General features: G+C 31.1%; 4 protein-coding genes across 4 annotated transcripts; 3 read left to right on the top strand and 1 right to left on the bottom strand.

Moving 5' to 3' along the window:
* The first annotated feature begins 6989 nt into the window (after positions 1 to 6989).
* Positions 6990 to 8852, top strand: LOC137832377 (uncharacterized). Its single transcript, XM_068640517.2, has 4 exons — positions 6990 to 7406; positions 7624 to 7770; positions 7861 to 7947; positions 8186 to 8852. Exons 1-4 carry the CDS (start codon positions 7047 to 7049, stop codon positions 8375 to 8377), a joined length of 786 nt encoding a protein of 261 aa, XP_068496618.1. The 5' UTR covers positions 6990 to 7046; the 3' UTR covers positions 8378 to 8852.
* A 1340-nt stretch (positions 8853 to 10192) lies between these two features.
* LOC137832376 (transmembrane protein (DUF616)) lies at positions 10193 to 13213 on the top strand. Its single transcript, XM_068640516.2, has 4 exons — positions 10193 to 10546; positions 10646 to 10837; positions 11093 to 11653; positions 12710 to 13213. Exons 1-4 carry the CDS (start codon positions 10294 to 10296, stop codon positions 13066 to 13068), a joined length of 1365 nt encoding a protein of 454 aa, XP_068496617.1. The 5' UTR covers positions 10193 to 10293; the 3' UTR covers positions 13069 to 13213.
* A 2407-nt stretch (positions 13214 to 15620) lies between these two features.
* LOC137833165 (uncharacterized) lies at positions 15621 to 16287 on the top strand. Its single transcript, XM_068641524.2, has one exon. The coding sequence runs from the start codon at positions 15673 to 15675 to the stop codon at positions 16153 to 16155; it is 483 nt and encodes a 160-aa protein (XP_068497625.1). The 5' UTR covers positions 15621 to 15672; the 3' UTR covers positions 16156 to 16287.
* A 1643-nt stretch (positions 16288 to 17930) lies between these two features.
* NMAT1 (Intron maturase, type II family protein) lies at positions 17931 to 22301 on the bottom strand. Its single transcript, XM_068640515.2, has 2 exons — positions 19852 to 22301; positions 17931 to 18695 (listed from the first exon to the last, which is right to left on the bottom strand). The coding sequence occupies exon 1, from the start codon at positions 22191 to 22193 to the stop codon at positions 20112 to 20114; it is 2082 nt and encodes a 693-aa protein (XP_068496616.2). The 5' UTR covers positions 22194 to 22301; the 3' UTR covers positions 17931 to 18695; positions 19852 to 20111.
* Positions 22302 to 24731: the final 2430 nt, after the last annotated feature.

Raw genomic sequence — 24731 nt, 5'->3', positions numbered from 1 at the left:
GAATATGTAAGTTTAGATATCTCTGGCATAAATCAGCATATACTTTAAATAGTTATAATCATTAGTTATATCTATATATATTGACATTATGTAGTCAAAACGTAATAATTAAATTAAGAAACATTCAACCGTGTCTGTCTCTTCAATCAAACACTAAACATTGAAGTACACTCTAGTACGTACGTGTCATACAAATACAAACCCAAAAAAGAAGAAGAAAACAAACAACCAAGCAGTCTAGGGTAGCTGTCCTTAATTAATTTTTTATCCCAACCTACACTAAGTAAATTAATGAATGTAAAATTTTCTATTTATTATATTTATCTAGTTGTGTAGTTGGTTTATTCGAAACAGAAAAATTTCTTATGCTCAAATCAATCTTAGGGAATATGTGCCTAAAAAATAAATGCAATTATTAAGATGAAGTAAATACTTATTAAAATAATATTTGTACATTTTTGAACCTGTAACAATATGTTAATGATTAATATTTATTATCAGATATTAAATTAATTATATATATAAAAAAGATGAAATTTACTAATATTTGGTTGAAATGTGATTCTATTTTGGTTTGTGCTTGTTTACTATTAGGACAAATATTTATTGGATGTTTTATAATTGATTAAATATTTGTCTTAATTACTGTGAGATAATTAGGTTTAGGATTACTCATATTTTTCGTGAATGGTATGCGTGTGCTGATAATTTAGGATTTATTTATAAATAAACTTTTTATTGGTAAAATAGACGTACATCTTGACTGTTCTTATAACTCTTTATGAATAAGTATAGTCTACTATGTATCGTTTTTGTTAACATATGAATTTTAGTTTAGTTTCCTTATATTTTTGTATTTTTTTTTTAATAATACTTTTTCATGTGATGAGAAATTATTGTTGTTACTTGAGGTGTCAGATTAGCTGAGATATTAAGTTGTATAATGATACCTAATATAAAAACTTTTATTTTAAAAAAATAAATCAATTATTATTTTTTAATATATCCAAATTATATTAAATTGTAGGTGATGAATTCCAACTATTGCATGTAGTCATTAACTGGTGAATATATTTTTTTAGCATAGGCAGTAGAAATCTAAAATGGAGCAAGACAAGTTTTCTTGGATGCATTACAGCGTAAGTACAATGTTCATAAAACTCGACAACCAACATGGCTGACCTTTCAAGAACTAGCTTCGAATAAATAAGTCAGGAAATGTCTTATTCATAAAGACAAATAAGCTGAAACAAAGATAATCTGTTCTCAGTAACACAACAAAGATCTTTAAAATATATTCACTAGGAGGCGAATACAATAAATACCGTTTGACCAAAATTATTGTGTTAGGTATATTTTTTTTTCCCAAGACAAACAAATTATACTATCAATGTAAGACAAAATCAATCATATATTTCTATCTTGTTATTTAAATACAAATATCACAACACTACTTGGAATTGATTTATTTTTGTCATTACTTGATTCAACATTTTGACAGTGACGTTTAATTAATTTTGACTATATTAAAATTTGGTCGTATATGAAACAAGATTAGGTCAAATCAATTAATTTTTCCACATAATTTATCAGTCTTATTTATGCCCTATTTGGTTTTGGAAAATAAATAAAGACAATGAAAATATGAGAAAATAGGTTGAGAAAGTAGAAATAAATAAAATTGAGTGTTTAATTATGTGGTAAAGTAAAAAATTGAAAAATAAAAAAATGGTAAATCTCATTATTTTCCAAACTTTTTTTCATATTATTCTTCAATCAAGCAAACTAACTTACTTTTTTTTTTCTCATTATATGTTTTTTCAACGATAGCAAGTATTTAACAATTAAGATTAGAAAATAAAATAAAAAAACATGTAAATTTAAATCGAATCGTTGAATTTAATTCAGACAGAATCATAGTGCATGCTATTTATTTTTATTTCATTTTTAGAAACCAATGGGTGATCCCCTAATTCTGGGTAGCTGTTAATAATAGAAAATCTAATGACATCATTGGGTTGGTGTTAAATAGTAGACGAGCCCCTTGTTTTGTGCACAGGCTATTTGATTGTTTACGTAATGCTTTCTTAGTTCTTCTACTGTGTTGGAACAAGATTTTGGGTGGTCAAAGAATACTCATAATGGGATTCATCTTCGTTGGGAGACGTATTCAAAAGGCTTAAGAAGGAATATCACAATCACTTTCTTCATCTACTCATTATCATACTTCTTCTAAGTGCATCATTCGTTAGACTACTCAAAACATTTTTAAAAGGGTTAATATTTTTTATGATACATAATTTATGTTTATATATTAAATTTCAAATACTCATTTGTTAGGAATTATTTTGAGTTTATAATATATTTGTGTGGATATTTCAATGTGATACAAAATTTATTTTTTATTCTATGATAAAATAAAATTATCTGAACGTTGACTTAATTTTTTTGATTTTTGACTTCCTTCCTTTTTGAGTCGGTAATCTAAAAAAACGAAGCACCATGAAAGATATATAGGCTTACTGTAGTGCTTTCCCGTTTGAACAGCATACCTATTTTGCCCGTGCGGATTCAGATTAAGACCTTTCGAGTTTGAGCATCAACATTTCTATCAATGCTTGCCAAAACGAAATACGTTTCATGTAACTCAAAAACACACCACCACTTCATTCTCCACCACGCTTCCACTTTTGAAGCCTAATTCATAGTACTTCAATTTACGAGGAACACTTGAAGAATATAAAATTAAAAATTGGTAGGAGTGTTGTAGATAGGGGCGAAGATAGATATATAATTTGGGATGGATAAGGATGGGGTGTGTGAAGAATGAATAGTGTTGATGATGAGAATGGAAGTGGATTTGATTCCAACTTCCAAGTAGGGGGATAAGTGGTTAGTAGAGTAATAATTGGTGAGGAAGATTAGCGTGAGAAATGAAATGTGTGTTGAATAATTGAGATATGGTTGGTGTTCCCCATGAAGAGCATAGGGGTAGATTAGCTTTATTTGAACCTTTTACTGAAAATATTTCTAGGGAAGGGAAAGAAAAGTGAGGTGTGTTGCAGATGGTAATGCTAATATGGTAATGGTAAGCTATAAAGTTGAGAAATGCATTTGGACTGAGTGGTCTCTGCGCGATTGACTGATTGTGACATCTCTTTCCTGCAGTCACAAATGAGAGAGAGAGATGTGTTTCCTATCTGTTTCCCTCCCTTTTTCATTCTTTTTTTTTTACTTCTCAACTATATATTATTAAACTGAATAAGTTGGAAAGATAATGTGATAGATAGGATTGAATATTAAGTTGGAAAAAGTATGAGTGGTTGGAGGTAGGAAATGAAAGAAGTGAAATGCACTAAAGGAGTTACCATTGAGTGAGACCATGAGGTAAGTTACAGGAAGAAAGAAGGTTCTTATTATAGTGGTGTAGTGGAGAAAGTGAGAAAGGAGTTTGAATGAATGGATTGATGGGATTCCTAAGAAACAGTCTCTGTAATGAATTGTGAGTTCATAAAATGGAGCATTAGAATAAGAGAGTAGTATGGTTGGAGTGAAGTTGAGGTTGAGGTGTGGGTCCTGTTATCCGACAGGAAAGGGAAGTATGTAGATGTTGTTGGGCATTTGACGGCCCTTATTGAGAAGCAGAGGAAGGTGCAGTTGTTATTACAACACATTAACTCTGACCCATTCCACACAGTACAACACTAGGACTGCTACTATGGTTCTCAATCACTTTCACATTCCCTTTTTTTTCTTGGGGTTCAAATTCCCCACCCACGTGCTGCATTCTCCCACTCTCTCCCACACAGTCCCTCTCTAACCTTCTGACACCTCACCCTTAGCCTCACACGCATTCTCAACCTAACTACTTCCATCTCTATCTCACCATTTTTTTAACTCTCTCACTCATATTCATCACTCTGCTTTTTCCTTCTTTTTTTCTGCTTTTCTCGGTGGCCATGTCATCCTTAATAAACGGTTTACACTGCTTCCCTTCCTTTGCTTTCCGCACCCTTTCTTCCTCCCTAACTTCAGTTTTTCAACCTATTCTCTACTCACTCCGATTCGATTCTTCATCGTTTTTCAAAAGATCATTCATGTATACTACTATGAATTGGATTTTATATCAATCAATCTTACAAATTCGTCATGAGTTTCATCGGATTGAGTTAGACTTACACCTTTTAATATGATATAAAAATCATTTCGAGTCTATTCTAGCGAGTGTTTGTTAGACTTATCAGACCATCCATGATATATTATCCCACGCTGTTACTTTCGACGTGATAAGTGTGTTAGAGATCTCACATAAAGTAGAAATGAAAAAAATTCATTGTGTATAAATGAGTACAAATCTCATCTTATAAACTAATTTAATGAGATTTAGTTAGACTTATAGTCTACTTCTTAATTGTACCCACTTATATTATATAATAATTATTATCTCTAACACATTTTTCAATATATATATCTACTAATATATTACAAAATATTCTTATTTCTAATGAATAAATTTTTTGATAAATACTAATAGTAATGTACTGCTGAAAGATTTCCACGTCCATCACCAAACACCATATATCACGTGCAAAATATCTATCTCATTTCAAAAGCTTTCTTTTTTTCTTTACCATATTTTCACTGTTCAGCTTTTCAACAGGTTTAGGCCACTAATCAGATACAAGTAAACTCATGTAAAACACTGTAATACCATCCATTATCAACTAAACTAAAATGGGCTTCTCAGTTTTTCTTTTAAATCAATTACAACATCCTATCTTTAAATGCAGCCAATGTTTTATATTTAAACTGAACAATTTTAAATTTTGACTGTTGGAAATACATTTTATGATAAAAAATGCCGCGTGTACTTGTTTTGATTCATAAGTAAAGAAGGGATATTATATATTGGGTAAGAAATCCAGTGTTGAAGAGAGAGGTATGTTTTGGTTGGAGGTGTTTTGGGTAAGAAATCTCAAAAAGGTTAACAGTGACATTACTTTTGAATTTGCAAACAATTTTATCACTGGAAATCTCAAATGCTTCGTTGGAGGACATCATCCACATCACAATGACACTGATAATTTAATATATTTTTTAAAAGAAAAGAACTTAAATTTAATACATAATTTTAATATTTTAAAATTGCCTTTTTCGTAACTTACATATTTTAATTAATAAAATCTATATATCGGGAGTTATAGTATGCGGCTTTCTAATCTGTAGCTAGTATTTTTAAATAAATATGTAATAATTTCAAATTCAGATAAATATATATTAAAATGTAAAATATAATAAAAATGATGAAATCACACACACGCACAAACTTTTTTGATTAAATATATAGTATACTTTATTATGATTTTGATTGACTTTATTTTCTATTTATTAGTTCCTTGATATTAATTCTCAAGACAGATAAACAACGTTAAATTAAAAATTCAAAACTTATATTATAAACGAAGTTAATTTAAAGAGATAATACTTTTATTACAACCAATTATTGTTAGGTTGTGCTTTGCCACAGTGTTGGCCATTTTTGGTCGTTAGATTTTAAATAAAATTAGTTTTGCTCCGGAACAAATATCTGTCCTTTTCTTCATGGACTTCAATGATTTCTAACTGTCATACCTTTTAAAATGATATTTTACTCTATAAAAGTGATTTTTGTTACAATTCTGAAAATCTTCTAGAATAACGATTTCAAAATGTTCCAGAATAAGCATTTCAAAATTTTCAGAACAATTTGGATTACGATTTTTGGAACAAAATTTTGTAAACCAGTTTTTAAAAGACATAAAATGTATTTTTTGAAATATGTTTTTTAAAACATATGTAATAACTTATAAAATGCATTTTTCAGAACAAATTTTAGAAAAGGAATGAGGGATGGTACTTCAAACATTTTCCGTGGTATGGAAGTGCAGTCAGTAATATGGTGGTACAGGAAGAAAACAACTAACAATGTTAATGTCATAAAAAAAGTGGGTTTGGATAAAACTTTAGTTAATTGGGCCGAAAAGAATTTTTGTACAGAACCCACACAGTTTAAAAAAAAACGCAAGCTTACTGGTTTTGCTAACGGAGTTTGAATTTTAAAACCCAAATTGTATTTACCAGGCTTTTTTGGACCCAGCTTTGGAATGGAAAGCAAGCTTTATCTGATTTTAAATAAATTTATGGAGCCAAAAAAAAAAATATAATTTCTTTTAAAAATATTTGATGAATTCAAATGTTTGGGAGATACTAGTACCAAAAAGGTTTCTTAGACAGTGCAAAGATTGCAATAGAAACTGGAATTAAAAGCAAACTGAATGTCATTCAAATGTATGTATATATATATATATATACACACACACACATTAGATAATTCAGAGATCCGTTTCTTAAAAGTTGATCAATTTATTACAGTAATTTTTTTCCGTTTAGATGGTAAATGTCATTTTTAGAAATATATTTAATTCCTTTTAGACGAAGTTATCTTGTTATGTAATTTTTTTTATTTAAATGTTGTCTACCATTTACTTAAAATATAACTTTTTGAAAGAATATCTTATATATAGGTTTTATGGATGAAAAAAATATGAGAGAGACCTTATAAGTGGTCAATGGAATTTTGTTGAAGCAAATTAATCATTAACGAAAATGAGAAATAGTTTTCTCATAGTTATAGCATAACATTGTAATGTAATTTTTAGTTGTATCAAAATTGCTCGAAGGAGTATTTTGAAATCTAGAGTGGTTGCACATTATACATTATTCATGATGCATCAATTGCCCTACGTAGTAGTACTAATAATCTATGGGCAGCTTCTATATCTTTTACTCTCTTTTTTCTTTCTTTTTCTTGAACACATATCTTTTACTTAGAACAAGGGTTTTCTTTAAGACATTCATTTCTTGACCTATGAGTCAAGCATAGAATCACAATACTTGATGACATTTCACAAGCCATGTACCACTATTTATATTGCTGAATAATATGAGAAAAATATACTCTCTCATTCTCTTTTAAATCTGTGGAGTAAAAGGAAGAGTGCTTGAATATGAACCAGCTGGTAGAAAAGTTTTGTAACTTTTCTCTCCCTCAAAGTTGCTGTGAAGATATGAAATTTTTCATTTCATATGTGAGTTCTAAGTACGAGGAAAATGCCTTGAAAGCAATATCTTATGTAATCCTTGGCTGTCTTTCTCTTTTGATTTTTGTGCTCCTTAGAAGGCCCAAGCCCAAGCCCAGTAGACGTCTTCAAGCTACCAGGTCCTTCATCGTTAGAGAACTCCATAGTGGGTATCCAGCATTGGACAGATTGATGACAGAACAGTATGAAAACCCAACAGCATTAAACAGTTCCTTTGCTCTTAAGTGGGAACTTAAACAAGATCTTCCTGATTTACCAATTCTTCAGGTTTGATACATCAACATGTTCCAGATTAACGTTGGGAAGTGTCACTATTTAATGATATTATCTTTTTACTTTATACTTTTTTTGCTTTATTATTTATCTTTAAACAAAGGGCTTCATCTAAATACGATTCAACTGGATCAGATATATGTTCTTTTATATATAATTACTTTGGTATATATGAAGCAATTAAGAGTGTGTTATATATGATACATTGAAGCAAAAAGTAGCAGAGTTGGAGAGGAGGGAAGAGGAAGATTGTGCAGAGAAAATACTCAGAGCAGCATTAAAAAAGGCTAATGAAAAGAAGAAACCACACGAAGCCTACGAGTTTGAAATGTTAATAGTAGAAGTGCTCATCTACAAGGTATCCAATTTCACTTTAATTAGTTTTTTATTTAACATTTTTCCTTAAGGGAATTATTTGACACGAATTCCTTGAACGTGTTAATGGCAGGGAAAAAAATCATCTTTAGAAAGTGGCTTGCAATGCCAATGTTTGGCAGATGAATCGCTCAAAGATGCACGACGCCCACTCTACAAGGTAACTTTTCTCACCTTCTTAAAATCCATTAATCACCTACTTAATTAATTAACCCTACCATAACATTATAGATCTTATTAGATAAAACGTATATTCTCTATAACACACGCTTTAGGCTTAATATTTATTTCCTTGATAAAAACTTTGCTTTGATTATATTTTTCTCATTTTTACATGAATATGAACATAGAAGTGCATGAATCGTGATGGTTACCTTGTGTTTGGAAATATTTTACAGGCAATTATACACTGTTTGCTGGGGGACATGAAGAAGGCTGAAGAACATTGGGATGAATTCAATGTAGTGCGAGAACCAGCTTTCGGTCCTCAAATCGATTTTGATACGTTTAAAGAACATGTGCATCGACTTAAAAATGCTACACTAAAGGTTGCAGAAAAAAGGAGAAAGACTTCTCAAAAGGCCACTTAATTTAAGAAGGTGATAATGAGAAATTACTTCAACTATTCAACAAGCACTTCCATGCTTAAATTAATAGAAATTATAGTAGAGTAATAATAAAGTATACGTTTTTTAGTTTTAAGAACAAATGCACATTTGTTCTTAAAACTAAAAAAATATACCTTATTATTACTCTATTGTATTTTATTAATTTGAGCATGTAAATGGAAGTGTTTGTTGAATAGTTGAAATAATTTCTCATTATCATCTTTTTTAAATTAAGTGAATTTCCACTTAAGAGATTCAGACCCAAGAGATGGTAACATAGCCACATTGTTCACAGCTTGAGATTCAACAATTCAACTTATAGAATCGTATTACTAATATATTTGAACACTGCTTGGTCTTATTATAAAATATTTTAGTCACATGTACTTAAGCTTTCTTTTTAACATAAACTCAAGCTTGTAAACTCATGGTCAAATAATTAAATGCTATTTAATTACATATCATATATAGATTAATGGGATGATTAATAAGTGATTAAGACCATCTACTATTTTTTTTAATTCATTTGTATAACGGATACCTGAGCTATTAATATTGTGTATTTATTGTCTTGAGTGTATGTGTACTGTTAACATAAACTGTTTAGGAATGAAATAAAATTAAAATATTTCCTTAAAAAATTCTTCTTGCATTGTAAAAACTAAAATAAAAAATTCAACTATCAAAATAATTTTTTAAAAATGAAACATTAGGTATCAATTTGTGAAAATAAAAATATATAAAAAAATAACATTTTCTCTTTAACTAAATCGTCTTCACTTTCATTTATTTTTACTTCTTTTTCATTTATTATTTTTCTGCCATTTCCTTTCCTTCACTGCCAGTGCAACATCAATGAGGAACTAAGCTATTCAGCTATACTAACTTAAAACCACGATAATTTTTATTATACATTATTATATACAATTAATTTGATAATGATATAATTAATAAATCTTTGCATAATTAACTTGTAATTTGAAGATAGTAGACTTAAATACACAAAATAATAAACATTGCCATTTTTTTTTACCATCTTCTTATATACCATTTTATTATAAACATTATATAATCATAATATTATCAACAATACATTCACAGTATTATCACTAATAATATTCTCAATATTCACAATAATAATATTGTGAATTATGCATTATTAAACGAATTGTGAATTATATATTTTCAATATTGTAAGTGAATATTGTGAATTATATGATAAAATAAATTTGTGTACATGCATTATTTTATCATCAATAATTTTGTAGTATTTGAAAAAAGAAAATGAGAATTTATGTAATACATCAAATTAATTTTTAAATATAAATTGCACTTAAAACATAACTGATTTTGATATCTTATTACCTAAAATATTATTAAATAACGAAATATATCAATAATATAACTTTTTTTATCGACAAAATAATATTGTACCATATATCTCTAACTGTGTCTTATCCTAGTAGTTGAATGATTATGAGAATATCCTTAATTTTGTTTTTCAAAACATAATCTACATTTATTGGATTCTATTTTTATGGCTATTTTTTTAATAACAGGAGTATTCAGTGGTTTTATTAATAAAAAACCATGGGTGGAGAACTTGAGCATTTTTAATACGTCATGGCTACCAAATTTAATCATTTAATTAAGGAAAGAGTTAAATAGATAAAAATGTAATAGTGGATTTATGTATTCTTAACCACTTGGGACCTTGTATTATCAGAAGGAGGCCCACCTAGACAGGAACAAAATTAACATTGTTGAAAATGACAAATAACCGCCGCGAGGGTCACTATCATGATCATGCAACAATAACATCATCAATTTTCGCAACACTAAGTGGAACCAACTGAACCCATGTAAGAGAAATCCCCAAAGAAGATCACTTTTTGATAATGGGGAGGCTAATAACCACGACTAAGCCTCTCATCCTCTACTCCAAGCTCCTCTGTTTCTCTCTGCTCTATCTCTTCACCACTCTTTTCCTTGCTCTCTACACCACTCTCTCTCACTCCAAATGCTTCTTCCGATCATCCCCTTTGGATCCTCTTCAGAATTCCCTCTTCTCTTACCCCTCTTCTTATGGAGAACACAAGTACGCTGTTCCAACCAGCCGTTCTACATGCACCTCCCCTGTTTTTTTCTCAGGTACCCATTACCTACTCGTGATCTTTTCACGGCTTTTTATCTCGATTACGCCATCAAGATGATCACTTTTTGCTAAAGGGTCGCGGGTTATGAATTCAGATTACTTGGATGTTGTGAACGAGATCAAGAGTTTCCGCGAGACCAACCGGCCTCTGCGGTATGTTAAGGGCAATGCTGATACTTTCGGTGGGAATCTCAGCACCCTTACCAGGTTTTCCTATTTTAATCATCAAAATCATAACACCGAAGTTCTTTGCGGATTTCTGAAGAAGTTTCCAGTCAGTGATTCTGGTCAGTTGCACATTAATTCAATAGTCAGATCTTAATTTAACCTCGAAATATTCAATCATCAACTTTTGATTCGTTTATAACATGCCACTGAGATCCATACATTGGAAAAGTAAAACATTTTGTTGGCATAGATTATTTACGTTAGGATTGCAAATACAATTTAAAAGAGTTAAATCCTTCATTTTCAAGTGTTTTTTTTAGTTTGATATTTCATAGTAATTTGCTTCTCTCATATGCCTTCTTCTCTTGATGTAGATCGAATTGCGATGGAACAGTGTGACAGTGTGGTTGTGGTTTCAGCAATCTTCAATGATCATGATAAAATCCGCCAACCGAAGGGCCTTGGGTTCAACACATTGCATGAAGTGTGTTTTTTTATGTTTGTAGACGATGTCACCCTCAAAGGTCTTCAACATCACGGATTGATTTCAATAAATTCAACAGAATACAAGATAGGTGTGTGGAGGATTGTGAAGGTCGCTAAAGAGAATTTGTATCAGAACCCAGCAATGAACGGAGTTATACCAAAGTATTTAGTCCATAGGCTATTTCCAAATTCCCAATTCAGCATTTGGGTAGATGCAAAGATGCAACTGATGGTTGATCCGTTGTTGTTGATTCATTCACTTGTTATATCTGATGATGTAGACATGGCTATATCAAAGCACCCTTATTATGTTCATACCATGGAAGAAGCAATGGCAACTGCAAGGTGGAAGAAATTGTTGGATGTCAATGCCCTGAAGATGCAAATGGAGACATACTGTGAAAATGGACTGCAACCATGGACTCCCGAAAAACAGCCTTATGAGTCAGGTAATTGGACATGTTTTAATCTTGATTTCTTCAGTTGAATTTTGTGCTTTCATAATACAAAACATTGTTTACTTCCAAATTATTACATTTGTTACATTATATCAAGAACCTTAGAAATGAAACAATTTTCACCACATCAGAAAGTGTATTGCATGTTAATGTGTATTGACATGAAACGGTGGATCTTGAAACTTGATTACATAGCCCATAAACCCTGAAATATCTTTACTGGTGAAGGCTTCTAGGAGGAAGTTTTCTTCCCCATGTGGGGTAGTTCACTTAAATTGACATAGTTGTCCTTAATCAATTCCCTTTTATGAAATGGAACTATGAAATTAATGTTGAGGCGCTGGCACACATTTTACAGGTCTATTCTGCTACTTTATTAGGTTTCTTTTTTTCATTACAAGGAACCAGGCCTAAGATTTCAACTTTTTTTTATCTCACAAGATTTCAGATTCAAGTAGGTAGAAAAGTAGCATTAAATTTCCATAATGAAAGTAGATAACCACTCACAAAAATCATGGTCCTTAACTTTGTTCACAGTGAAATGTGTCGCAAGAGTATTGGATCTTGCCATTTAACTGATCCAAGTGCTTCATTTTTTTTTGTTACACATAACGTACTTGTTAACAATTGTAGTTCATTTTTTTAAAACATCGATGAGCGAGACTCACATGGAGATGCTGGTTTTGTACCTAATTTTGTCCTTTGGCTAAATCATTTTTGTTTCCAGTTGGCTTGTCTAGTATCATTTTGCATATGGTATGTTTATCATCCCTAACAAGTCCATACCTATAATAAAGGGTTGTTCATTGTCATTTCAATGTATTTGCATATGAAATGTTTAATCCAACTTTTTTAAACTACCACTGGTTTGATTAATAAAAAAGAAAGATATTTTAGATAAAACTTAGCTAAATCCAACTAATAACAGACACATAAGAGTGTCATTAAACAGTAGTAGTATTAGATAATGAGAGAAGAAATTTGCAACCAAACTTGTTCCATTATGCCTAAAAATTTATGGTATCCTCTTTGAATTGTTTATGGCAGATGTCCCAGATAGTGCTTTGATATTGAGGAGACATGGACTTGGTAGCAACCTCTTCTCATGCCTTATATTCAACGAGTTGGAGGCATTTAACCCAAGAGACCAATTACCCTTTGCATTTGTGAGAGATAAGATGAAGCAGAAGGTGAAGATAAACATGTTTGAGGTGGAAGTTTTTGAACAGGTGGCAGTGGAGTACAGACACAATCTGAAGAGCAGTGATGGGACCACTATGAAGAAAGTGTCGAGTTCAGGAAGAACCAAAAGGGCACACCCTGATTTGTTGTATGTGAATGGAAGTTGTTGCAGCAAGTGCCAGAAGTATCTTTCGATAATGTGGGGGGAATCATCAAATGATTAAGGACCCCATTAAGAGATCAAAAAACAAAGAAAGAAAGAGAGTAAGAGCAATTCTTTTTGTTTATATAATTATAATCATAACTATATAATATATAAAGAACAATTCTTTTGATTATTATAGAGAAAAGCTGACAACCTGTTAGAAGCTAGCAGGAATGTTTCCTCTGTTCTTATGTGTTTGTGCTTTATTTTTTTAATCATTGAATTAGGCACGTCATTGTTGAAAGTTGTGGAAAGAATGATGTAATCATAATGAGAATGATTTGTTTCTTAAATATTACTAAGAAGATGCGGTAATCCCAAGGTTGCTTGGAAGAAAAAAGTTAGCAATATCGAAAGAACAAAGAACGTACCACTCACTCCTTCCATACTTTTTTGTACCACATCTAAAGCAAGAAAACAAAGTATGCATTATAAAAGACTGCAGAATCCTTCTCATTTAATTTAATGTACAGATAATTTTTTAAGTGTTTAAATAAAAAGTTAATATTTTTTTAAAGATATCTTATGTATGTTATTCTTATATTGAAAATCTTGTAGCAATGATGTCAGTTATTAAAATTAAATGTTCTCGCAGCTCATGATGCATTTGCAAAGCTATTATGGTAAATTAAGAAGAGGAAAGAGAAATATCAAAAGGGCATTGATACTTTATTTATACTGTGAACAAACTTTATTTTATTTATACTATTTATTTTATTTTTTAATTAAATATATTATTATATTATAAAGTTGTCGAATGAAAGTAAGTATGTTACTGTTTACAGAGTCAGAATCTTTATTGATATAAAAAATGAAACAGTGATGTGATGAATAATATTAGAAAAAGATGTAGAGAAACTCTTGGGATAGATACATTATAAGAAAACCATGATTACAATCTAAATGCAACATCATTAGTTTTATGTCAACCAACTTTTCATTATGTTAGGTTAGGTGCCAATCTTATCCTCTTATTTATTTTCTACTTCAATTCTATTCTTGAGCGCAATATAAAGTACCAACAAAAAATAAAAGCGCAACCTAAAATCCAATAAATTACCTAACTTCTCAACTTTTTTTATTGAAATAGATTAATTATAAAATTGGATAAATTGTGTTTGAAAATAAAAAAGTCCTTATAAAAAAATTTAAACTTTTTATTTTTCACAACACAAAAATAAGAAGAAATATATTTTTTATAAACATCATTTTATTCAAAATGTATTTATTAAATACAATTTTCATTAATTTAGTACAATTCATTTTATATATTATGGATTTGGGCAAAATGTTTTTTATTATAAAATTGATTAAATTAAATTAATGATTTTATTTATAAAAAGTGTGTATCATACACACTTTTGAATCAGATTTAAGTCACATAAAATTGTTCTCATACTAATACAATATAATAATACAAATGTCGTTTTTTCTATATAAGTTTGATTTATTACAAGTTAGAATGTAACACGACTTTTATATAAATTAAATCTGAAAAAAATTGTGTAAGTGGGAGACAAGTAAAATCATCACTTCTACTAGTTGTCAAATTTAGCCTAATATATGAAATGAAATGCAATAAATGAGAAAAAGCTTCTTCCCCTTTCTTAATATCAGGAAGGAATCTCAGGTAAAGATGCTATCGTTGTCAACCTTATGGCCCTTACGTAAAGGACCAGTGAGAGTGAGAGAGGGAGACGTTTTGATCCTTATTGAGTCTGAGAGAGAAGCAAGGTTGCCCTACACTCTCTTAATTGTTTGTTTCAGTGTTAAAGTGAAACAATAATGCTTTTTTTTAGTTATTATTATTTTAATAATTATTTTTATAATTTAATTACAAATTTATCCTTTATTATATATATTTATTTTTAATTCATCACATCAATATTTATTATCAACCTATCATTTTTCTTACCCACCATGCCATATTTTATTGGCCTCAATCTATGTTATTATTGTAATTGAATTGTTATTCACTAATCTTGTGCTTCCACTTTTATGTACTGCTTCTCCTTTTATGTTCAGTTTCCAATGGATGTGAATTATATTTTTAAGTCCAATTTTTATAGAAATTAAATTTTCGAATTCAGCAATCACTAATAGAAATTACACTTTCGGATTAAGCAATCCGAAAATCAACTTATTAACAATTTGTTTCCAAACACCTCCTCATCTGAAAAACACTAATGAATATACTTAGTGATAAAATATTATATTAAAATAATAATGTTATAATAAAATCTGAATATAAGAGAAAAATAATGGTGTGAAACCATCATCATCCTATTAGTAGAAAAATATAAGTTTTACACTCACGTTTTTCTCTTGCTTTTACTTTATAATCCTTTTTAATAATAAAATATTATATTCAACTAATAAAAAAATAAAAAAAATATTGATTAAGAAATGTGAAATATATGATTCTCCTATTAATAATAAATATAAAATGAAGAACAAAAATAAAACCCTGTTCTGATCTGATTTCATCCGAACCTAACTAACTAACTACCTCAACCACAAAGTGTCATTGACCCCACAACACAACCTATATTCTATTATAATTCTACTTCTCATCCCAATCAAAATATTTACCTGTCCCCTCCCGGAGACTTCCTCCACCACAATGGTAAGCACACAAATAGCGCACCACCGTGAGGCGGCGGAGATCTACGAGGGCGAAGCGATATGCAGCCAAAAGTCACGCCTCCTCCTCGACGAAATTCTCCTCCCGAGAGGGTTGCTTCCCTTGGATAACATCGTCGAGATGGGCTACAACCGCACCTCCGGCTTCGTCTGGCTCAAGCAGAAGCACAAAAAGGAGCACCGCTTCAACGCCATAGGACGCACCGTTTCCTACGACACCGAGGTCACCGCCTTCGTCGAAGAACACCGCATGTGGAGGGTCACCGGCGTCAAGACCAAAGAGCTCTTCCTCTGGGTCACCATCTCCGAAATCTTTGTCGACGACCCTTCTTGCTCTAAGATTTCCTTCGCCAACTCCTCCGGCATTTCACGCTCCTTTCCTCTCTCTGCTTTCTGCATCCAAGACGAAGAACAACAACAACACAACACCACCACCACCAAGACCGCGGTGCAGAAACGGTAGGAGTTGTAGCAATTGCCAAAATCATCAACAAAAAGAAATTAATATTGTGCTGGGATGATTGTTTCTTAATTTTCTTTATGATGTAGTTAGTTTGATGAAGAATTAAGATTGAAGGAATGGATTAATATTTTACGTGGCATGCATGCATGTACATTTACAGGTTTGCATTTTGGTTTTATATTGTCAATTTTTGCCTCCTTCAATTTAATATTCTTCCTTCAAAAAGCCTCATTTTTTTCCCTAGTACTCTTCCGAACACAAGTCACACAAACTTGCTTAAAGAAGTGTAGGTATGATGAATAATGTGACATGATAAAGATGAGAATGATATAAGAAGTGTAATATTTTTAATTGTCAAATTATATTTTTACAATAAAGTATTTAATATTTATGAGTTGGAAAATTATATTTTTACAATAAAGTATTTAATATTTATGAGTAGGATGATTTATATTTTGAGAATAAATTAAAAGATTATTGAATAAATTAAGGAATTTATTAAGTAACCAATAACTTTTTTAATCTTTAAAATAATCTTTAATTTAATTATTTTAGTCATTAAATATTTTTATCTATAAAATTAATTTTTATTTAATAATTTTTTTATAATATTATGAATACTATTTTACAAACACTAAATCAATGCATCAATCTTGAAAAGCAATAAGAAAAAAAAACAATTATTATATAGTTTATTCTTGTCTTCTTCTTTTTTTTCTTGTCTATTCCCATCCACATCATTCTCTTTAGTTTTCTTTTTTATTTTTTTTCTTGCGCCTGGTATAGTGAGGTATTTCTAATCTCATTGTTTTGTTTCATTGATATTTGATATTTATTAGGATTTGATAAGATTATTTATGGTGATTAGTATTACAAAATTAATATTTTAATTAATGCAAGTGAATCAAAGAGGGAGTGTGACTAAGTATCTCTGCACATCTCTAGTTATATCAATAACTGTTTCTTTTTAAAAGGTGTTAATATAAATAATTTATTTTTTAATACAATTTGTAAGGATGAATAGCGAATTTTCTACCCTCACTTCTTAAAAATAATACAATAATATAATGACTTTTAAATAAAATAATAACTTTATGGCTAATGATTAATTGACAGGACGAACAGGTATTGATGTAACATATAGCACAGAAAGGTCACATTATTTTGTCTTCGTCAAGGTTTTTCAGTTTTAGACTTTATTTCATTAAAACTAATCTATTTTTAGCCGTGAGATGTCATGTTTACAAAAAAAAAACATTTAGTTCAAGTAAATTACGATTAACTGTTATCTAATTGTTGGAATGTTTTTTAGTAGCATTGCAAACTAAAAGGTTTAAATGATCTCTTTAGTCTTATTTATAAATGAGTATTTTTGTTCACTTTCATCATTTGGTCATATTTTTTATCATAATTTTAAAAAAATGAATATTTAATTCAATTTTTAAAATTATTGTTTTTGATCGAACGATTAGTCAATAATGTGTTTTCCTACTTTAAATTACTCCTTTTATCTTTACCTGTTTACTTATTTTCTTAACTGTTTATCTATTTTAATATATATTTATCTTTATTTCTAAGTTTAGTTTGAATATTTTTAAAAAATATGAATAGTTAAAGATATTTTTGTATCACAGAAAATAATTTACTAATTAAATATATAATTTATATGTTTAAAAATATTTATTCATTAAGGATTTTAAGAATAGTGTAATACACACATATACATTATTAAAAATTCATTTGTTATAAAGTTTATAATATAAAAATAAATCATGAGCTTTGAAGTTTTTATCTGAATGAATGAAAGTTAACTGTATAAATCACACGACGTCTTTTATATATACTTGCAAACAGCGATAGAAAAATTAGAATGGGTTTTTTTCTTCCTACAACCGACCTAATGCAGTAAGTTAAAAATTCAAGTGTTGTCATTGATTCAGGCTGGTTTCTAATCTTGTCTTGCATAGATCATGATGGTTTTCCTAAAATGGAGGAACCGTGAACCATTTACCTTCTTCACCACCATCAATGCGATACAATCATGGCTTTTCACCACCCCTTCTTCACCTTCTTTCTACTCTTTCAATCGTTCTATTTTCTGAACACATCAACACTTGCTAGGCCTCAGAGTCACAGGACAAACACAGTTGTTTACATACGAAATGACCTGCCCAACAACACCAAGGAGCAATTGGAACTTGGCTGTGACAAAAGTCCTTTCTTTTATCTCAAACTAGGCCAACACCACAACAGCACTATCACAGTGGATCAAGATTCCAAATGCACTGCTGAGTGGTTGCCGTGGTTCACCACTTGGGACGTGTATCATGCCAAGAGAGACAAAGGCTACCAAACAGTTTATTGGTCGGTAAGAAAGCACGGTTTCTACCACAGTTGGGGTGGATCTAACTGGAAGCTCCTGGAAAAGTGGTACACTGAATAATAAACACCATACCTTGAGAACTTCCCTCAAGTTGTATGTATATCAATCATCAGTGTTTCCTTCATGTCATGAATAGTCTCCAATCTCCAGCAGGTATCTAGTTTTCAATATAGAATAATGAAGTAAGCAAAAAAGTTTCTCTATTCCCTTAAATTGAACAGTAGATACATCCAAGCAATAACAATCCAACTAATCTAAAAACACTTTGCTGTGCAGTCTCCAAATCAGATCTATACACTAATGCAAGTTACCACTATTCATTTGCATAAGTATACAAATAAAGGTAAACCTGAAATTAAAGCTTCTTTTTCCAGTAAACAAATATTGATATTCACACATCCTATGCCAAGCGTGTAATTGGTATTTCAATTACCTATTAAAATGAATTCTGAAGAAATTCATCGAATTAACCCCATTCGGTAAACAATTTAAGCAGTTGCAAGAATTTCAGCGAATGTTTAATTATGAAGTTAGGAACATACACAAAATGATTGATATTACATAAAAAATTCCTAACATTAAAAGCTAAATTTCAGCACCAACTATGTTAGATCCATCTTAACTCTGGGAAAAGTTAGGGAATTATTATGACTTATTAAAGCTCAATAAACATATGTATCCCTGAGAGTCAGGTGACTCCTGTAGGTAAACTAAACTGTGCTAAAGATTCAAATGCTAGACAAGCACGAGGAGATGACTTTTGGTCCACAACTGCTATACAAATCCAAACTAAATAAAAACAGAATAAGCAATATGAGCGAAAGACAGAGAGAGATTTGTTATGAAGTAATAGAAAATAAAAAAACAGCACTGCATTTTGATGTAGAGAACGAATCCAAATATATATGATTTTTTATTATTATAAATATCAAACATTTGTCCACCCACTACCGAATGCAGATATCCAAGAAATATAGCTTGCAGTAATTAAAATTTATTAGTACGTGGAATTTCCTCTTTGTATTCCATAAAAGACCATCTACCTCTTAATATCCCAAGCTAAAAGTTCCTCTAGAATAATTCATTAATATCACCAGAAATCCACATGCAAACATTCAGCAGATATCTAATCAGATAGAAGTTTGGAACAGTAGTTACATGGAGACATAACCTATAACCTGGAAACTAATATTTATTAATATAATGAACAATATCCTCCTCAATTCATAATTTCATGTTAAATCCACGGCCTCGAGGAATCCCAACTTCACCATTTACTATCAATTCAACAACGTAAAAAAATTTGTTTGTACCTTTTGCTATGTTAGAAACTGTCAGTACTCAGTAGTTGATTAAAATGCTGCCATCCGAGCCGCGCACCCATCCAATGGGCGTGTTCTGCCTTTTATGTACATAATGTCAGCACGGGCTACCTTTTCTCGTGATAATAGTATTTGAAGGATTTTCACTCTGAAGTACTCCACAAACAAAAGGCTCAAAACCAATTTTCTACCAGATCACACCAATTTGGAAGCAGAACCTTGATATTGAGAAGATTCCACTTATTTTAGGTTTATGCAGTTATCTTCTTCAAATCAGATTTTAATTTGTTATCCTTGTTAGATCGAAAATAACAAACTCCGTGAGTTTTGTAATCCCATACCATTTGAGATATTTCATCCTGAGGCAGATTTAAACCTTTTTGCTTAACAGATCTGAGCAACTCACAGAAAAATTTGGGATTTTCAAGTTGTATATACTCATGCAACACCCTCTCATGATCTGGGATCCAATTCCTTGGGAATGGATTATAGTCACAAGATGGAATCAAAGACATATGCGAAAACTGAACGCCTTCAATTGGATCAACCAGCCCCATCCTCAAAAGATCTGAATATTCAGGTGCAGAATTGTTACTGCTCTCCCTCAGAGGACGGCTGAGATTTCGTGAAGCTATTCCATACACCTTGGCTCGGGACTTCAGCCTATACCTAGCAGCATACAATTTGGCCAATGAGCTCCGAACAACATAGGCACAAAAGCCAACAACCTTTTTGCGATTATCAGCATACCTATACCAATCAGCCATGGTCTCAAGGAACTTGTTCATTTGAGAATTTGTGTGAGCTTGACCGGAGTACAACATAGGATTACATGGAAGTGGCTCGGGGTCCTTATCACCCTTAACAAGCTCAAGCCTCCTAAACTGGCGAATGCATTGCTGCAAGCAAGCAGTAACAGAAAGCAAAGTCCCCACACCCTTTTCACTCACAATGTTCCCTCCAGAACCCGTGTAACGCAAGGTAGGGTGTATCACCCTCCGGCATATTATATGATCCAAGAACTGTATCCCCCTAGTAACATGCTCAATCTCCAGCTTGGAATTATCCAACCTCACCCCAAGCTCACTCTCACAAAATGCAACAATCTTCTTCCTCAATTCCACAGCATCCTCCCTAGGCCCTCGAATCCCAATCAAAAAATGCCCCCCGTATCTAACATAATCCATCTTCCTAGTCTTTTCCTTCCCACTCGACGGAACAAACTCAGGCCATGCCGGGTTATGACACCCATCATCAATCGAATACTTCCATATGGAATCAAACTCACTAGGCCTAAAAAACTCAACAATCATTTTCTCTATCCAATAATCCAACTCATTAAGACAAACATTGGCAAGCAAAGGACTTAAAATCCCACAATGCCCATAATTAGGTACCTTAGCAGCCTCCTCAGGAGCAAAACTAAAAAACGTTCTCAACCAATAAGGATCAGGCTTCGGCTCATTCTCTTTCAGAATCTTCTTCTTCGTAGCCCTCTTCTTCTTAAGCCTCGTCAACTCCTCAACAATCTCTTCCTTGCGCGAAGCACCACGCATGTTCGCCCCCTCAAGCGCAGATTTTATCAAACCCAAAATTTTCTTATCCCTAGTACCCTTCTCAAGGGAACGCATCACAACATGTGGATCCACGTGGTTCAAAATCTCAGCCAAATCCCCTTTGAGGAACCACAAGTACCCTGCGAAGTTACTCCGAATGGTGCGAATGACCGTGTGGGCATTTCGACCAGGTCGAAACGCGTGCGATTTGGGGGAGAACCGGCGTTCGAAAACAGGTTCGAGAATCATGAGGAGAACCTCCTGAACGACGCGGTCCTGGAAGCAGGACGCGTCGGATTTGATAGCGGCTTGGAGTCTGCGTTTGGACAGGGGCTTCGAAGCGGCGGCGTCGTTGGGGGCGCGAAGGAGAGGGTTCGTTTTGTCGTTCCATTGGAAACGGTTGCGGATTACGGCATTACGGAGGGAGAGCAGGGAGTGGAGAACGAGGATGCCGACGGCGTTACGGGGAGGGAAGGTGCCAGTGGCGTGGGCGCATGAGCGTTGGTATGCGAGGAGCCAGAGATCGAAGTTGGAGAGGAAGCCGGTGAGGTTGGGGAACGATGTGTTATGCGGAGAGGAGAAGGCTTTGACCCATAGAGAAGCGCATATTTCATTTGGGTCTTGTTTCAACAGAGAGTGAGGGTCCTGGTTCTGGTTTCGTTGGTGAAGGCATTGAGCGGAATGAGAGGAGAGTGGACGCGAGAAGTGGTGGAAGTGGAAGGAAGAGAGTGTGCTGCGATGGAACGCAAAGTGTTCGACGATTTTCCTGACTGACATTTTGTCACATTTTGCAGTTCACAGAGTTTGGCAAGGTAGCCAATGTTCTCTCCGAGTAAACCTCAGTCATTTTAAATCATACATTAATTTCAAAATTCATCCGATAATAACAATCATAAACTCCTCCCATGAATGATTATTAGAAACAAAACAATTATTTTATTTAATATATGTATTATAAATATTCAACATCTCATTTACATATTTTATTCACGAAAAGTTACATTTATATTTATAATTACCATTATTCTAATATAAATATGTTTATATTATATTGAATATATTTATATTTCTGCAAAAAGTATATTAAAACTAAAATTTACTGATATTAGTTTACTAAAGTTATATATTTAATCACATATTACAATAAATATATATATATATATATATTATTAAATGTTACGTTATTTATGTATTTTTTTCAAAAATTATGTTCCTTTCACGTAGATATAAAAAAGTTATATTAATTTAAAAGTATTTAATGACTTACTGTTACAAATTAAAATTAGTATAATGCATATTTTAAAATACATTAAGATATATGAATATTAGTATATAATTTGTGGTCCTGCAAAACAAAGTTATTAGTCTGCATAGTAAATTGGAAATGATTTTCATTGATTAATTTAAAAAGTGAAACTAGGATTAAAATGAAATGATGGTACAAATAAAATGTTGTGTAAATCAATGTCATCATTACATGTTCCTTTGATTTTAACCTTTGTCGAATTAGGCAATAGAACAAATGAATTATTTAAATGTGTATATAAATGATACAATTTTTTTTATTGCAACATGTGTGAGAAGTAGCACCAGAATCAAATCACCCATCTATAAGCATAATCAAAATTATTGATAAGCAAATTAGTTTTCACTTACATTGGGAGACATAGTTTCAACATGATTTTCATATTGTATTTGAGTGGTAGGAAAAATGATAATTTATTGACACTAAGCAAGAGTTAAATTTGTAGAACTATACTGATTAGAAGATTCTTGACTATCAAGAACCAGATTTACAACATGGCTTTGCTTTTTCTTAAAACTATAGTTATAAGAATATCCTACAAGTTTATAATATTTGTAGGATGAATGAAATTTAAGGTGAGAATGATTAAGAAATAGAAGACCAGTGAAATGTAAGGTGAGATTTTTGCTAGTAGGCAACATACTAAAAGACTAAAACTAAACTAACATAGATAATAAAAAAAAGCAACTATAGCTAACACAATATATTATTTTAAAAAGGATTAACTTCATAATATTGACTTGTTATTTTGAAAAAAAAAACGATTAAAAGTTTTTATTGGATGTAATTTAAAAAAGGCGAATGAATTCAAACGATGATTACAATCATATGAAACAAAATTACTTTCGGTAGCTCCAGAAATAAGAGTAGGACCCACTCTACTAAGCACGATTAACGCTAAATAAAAGGAAAAGGTAAACATAAAACCGCATTAACAAAGAAAGATTAGCCTTTAACATAATTTTAAATTAACATCTAGATATAGGATCTTACCCACGACCGCAATTTTACTGCGTAAACCACAATTAAAGAAATTACCAGATAATTATTATGTAGCAGTAATTGTAATCACAATTTAAAACATTGCCGCGAAAATTACACTGGTTACCAATTTTCACAATTTTTAAAATAGATTTAAATTTATTACAATTTTCTTTAAATATTAAATAATTATTAATAATTCATATATATTATAATATTCATAATATTTTTCTCAATTTTGATTGCTGTTATTTTTTATCAAAATTTATTAAGATTATTTTACACTAAAAAAAATCGTGAAATAAAAATCAATTCTAGAGACAAAAAATAATTAATTTGTTATAGTGACTAAATTAGAGATCATTTTAGAGACTAAACAAATGTTGGTTTCTAAATTAGTTTATATTATTGTTAAATAGTTTCTAAATTGTTATCTAATTAACTATCAAAGTTTTAACTACTAATTATTTATATTCTAAATTTGGTAGAAGAAACATTGATAGCTAATTAGATATCAATTTAAAAACCATTGAGAAGATTTGTTGTATTCAATAATCCTTACTTAAAAATAATTTTTTTAGTTTTGTACTCTATTTTCGCATGCTCCTTTTTGGCTTTTGTGGCTTCCAAAAGAATGAAAAAAAACAATGAAAACATAACCACTACTAGTAAAAATACCATAAAATTTATCTCAATCACCAATGTTCACTACCAGCAACCACAAACAACTACCGTGACTTGAAAATAAAGAAAAATCACACTTTCTATCATAATTAAAAGAGTATTGTAGGAATTAAAAAAAATATAAATGTGGAGAAAAAATATATGGAGGTACAGGAGAAAATTTATGGTTGTGAGATGCTTCAACAGGTTAAAAAAAACTATCTCTAATAGAAAAATGATAGTTTGACAACTTTTGAAGTATGTGATGTGTTTAGAAATAAATACATATAGTAAAAAGTAAATTTATAATTAAATGATATAAAAAAATATTAAAATAATAGTATTTAGAGTTGTAATATAATTGT

The sequence above is a fragment of the Phaseolus vulgaris genome, chromosome 6 (assembly GCF_051622355.1).
Source record: "Phaseolus vulgaris cultivar YP4 chromosome 6, ASM5162235v1, whole genome shotgun sequence".
NCBI classification, from domain to species: domain Eukaryota; kingdom Viridiplantae; phylum Streptophyta; class Magnoliopsida; order Fabales; family Fabaceae; genus Phaseolus; species Phaseolus vulgaris.
The sequence above is the reverse complement of the archived record's forward strand: the minus strand, read 5'-3'. Positions and strand labels throughout refer to the sequence as shown.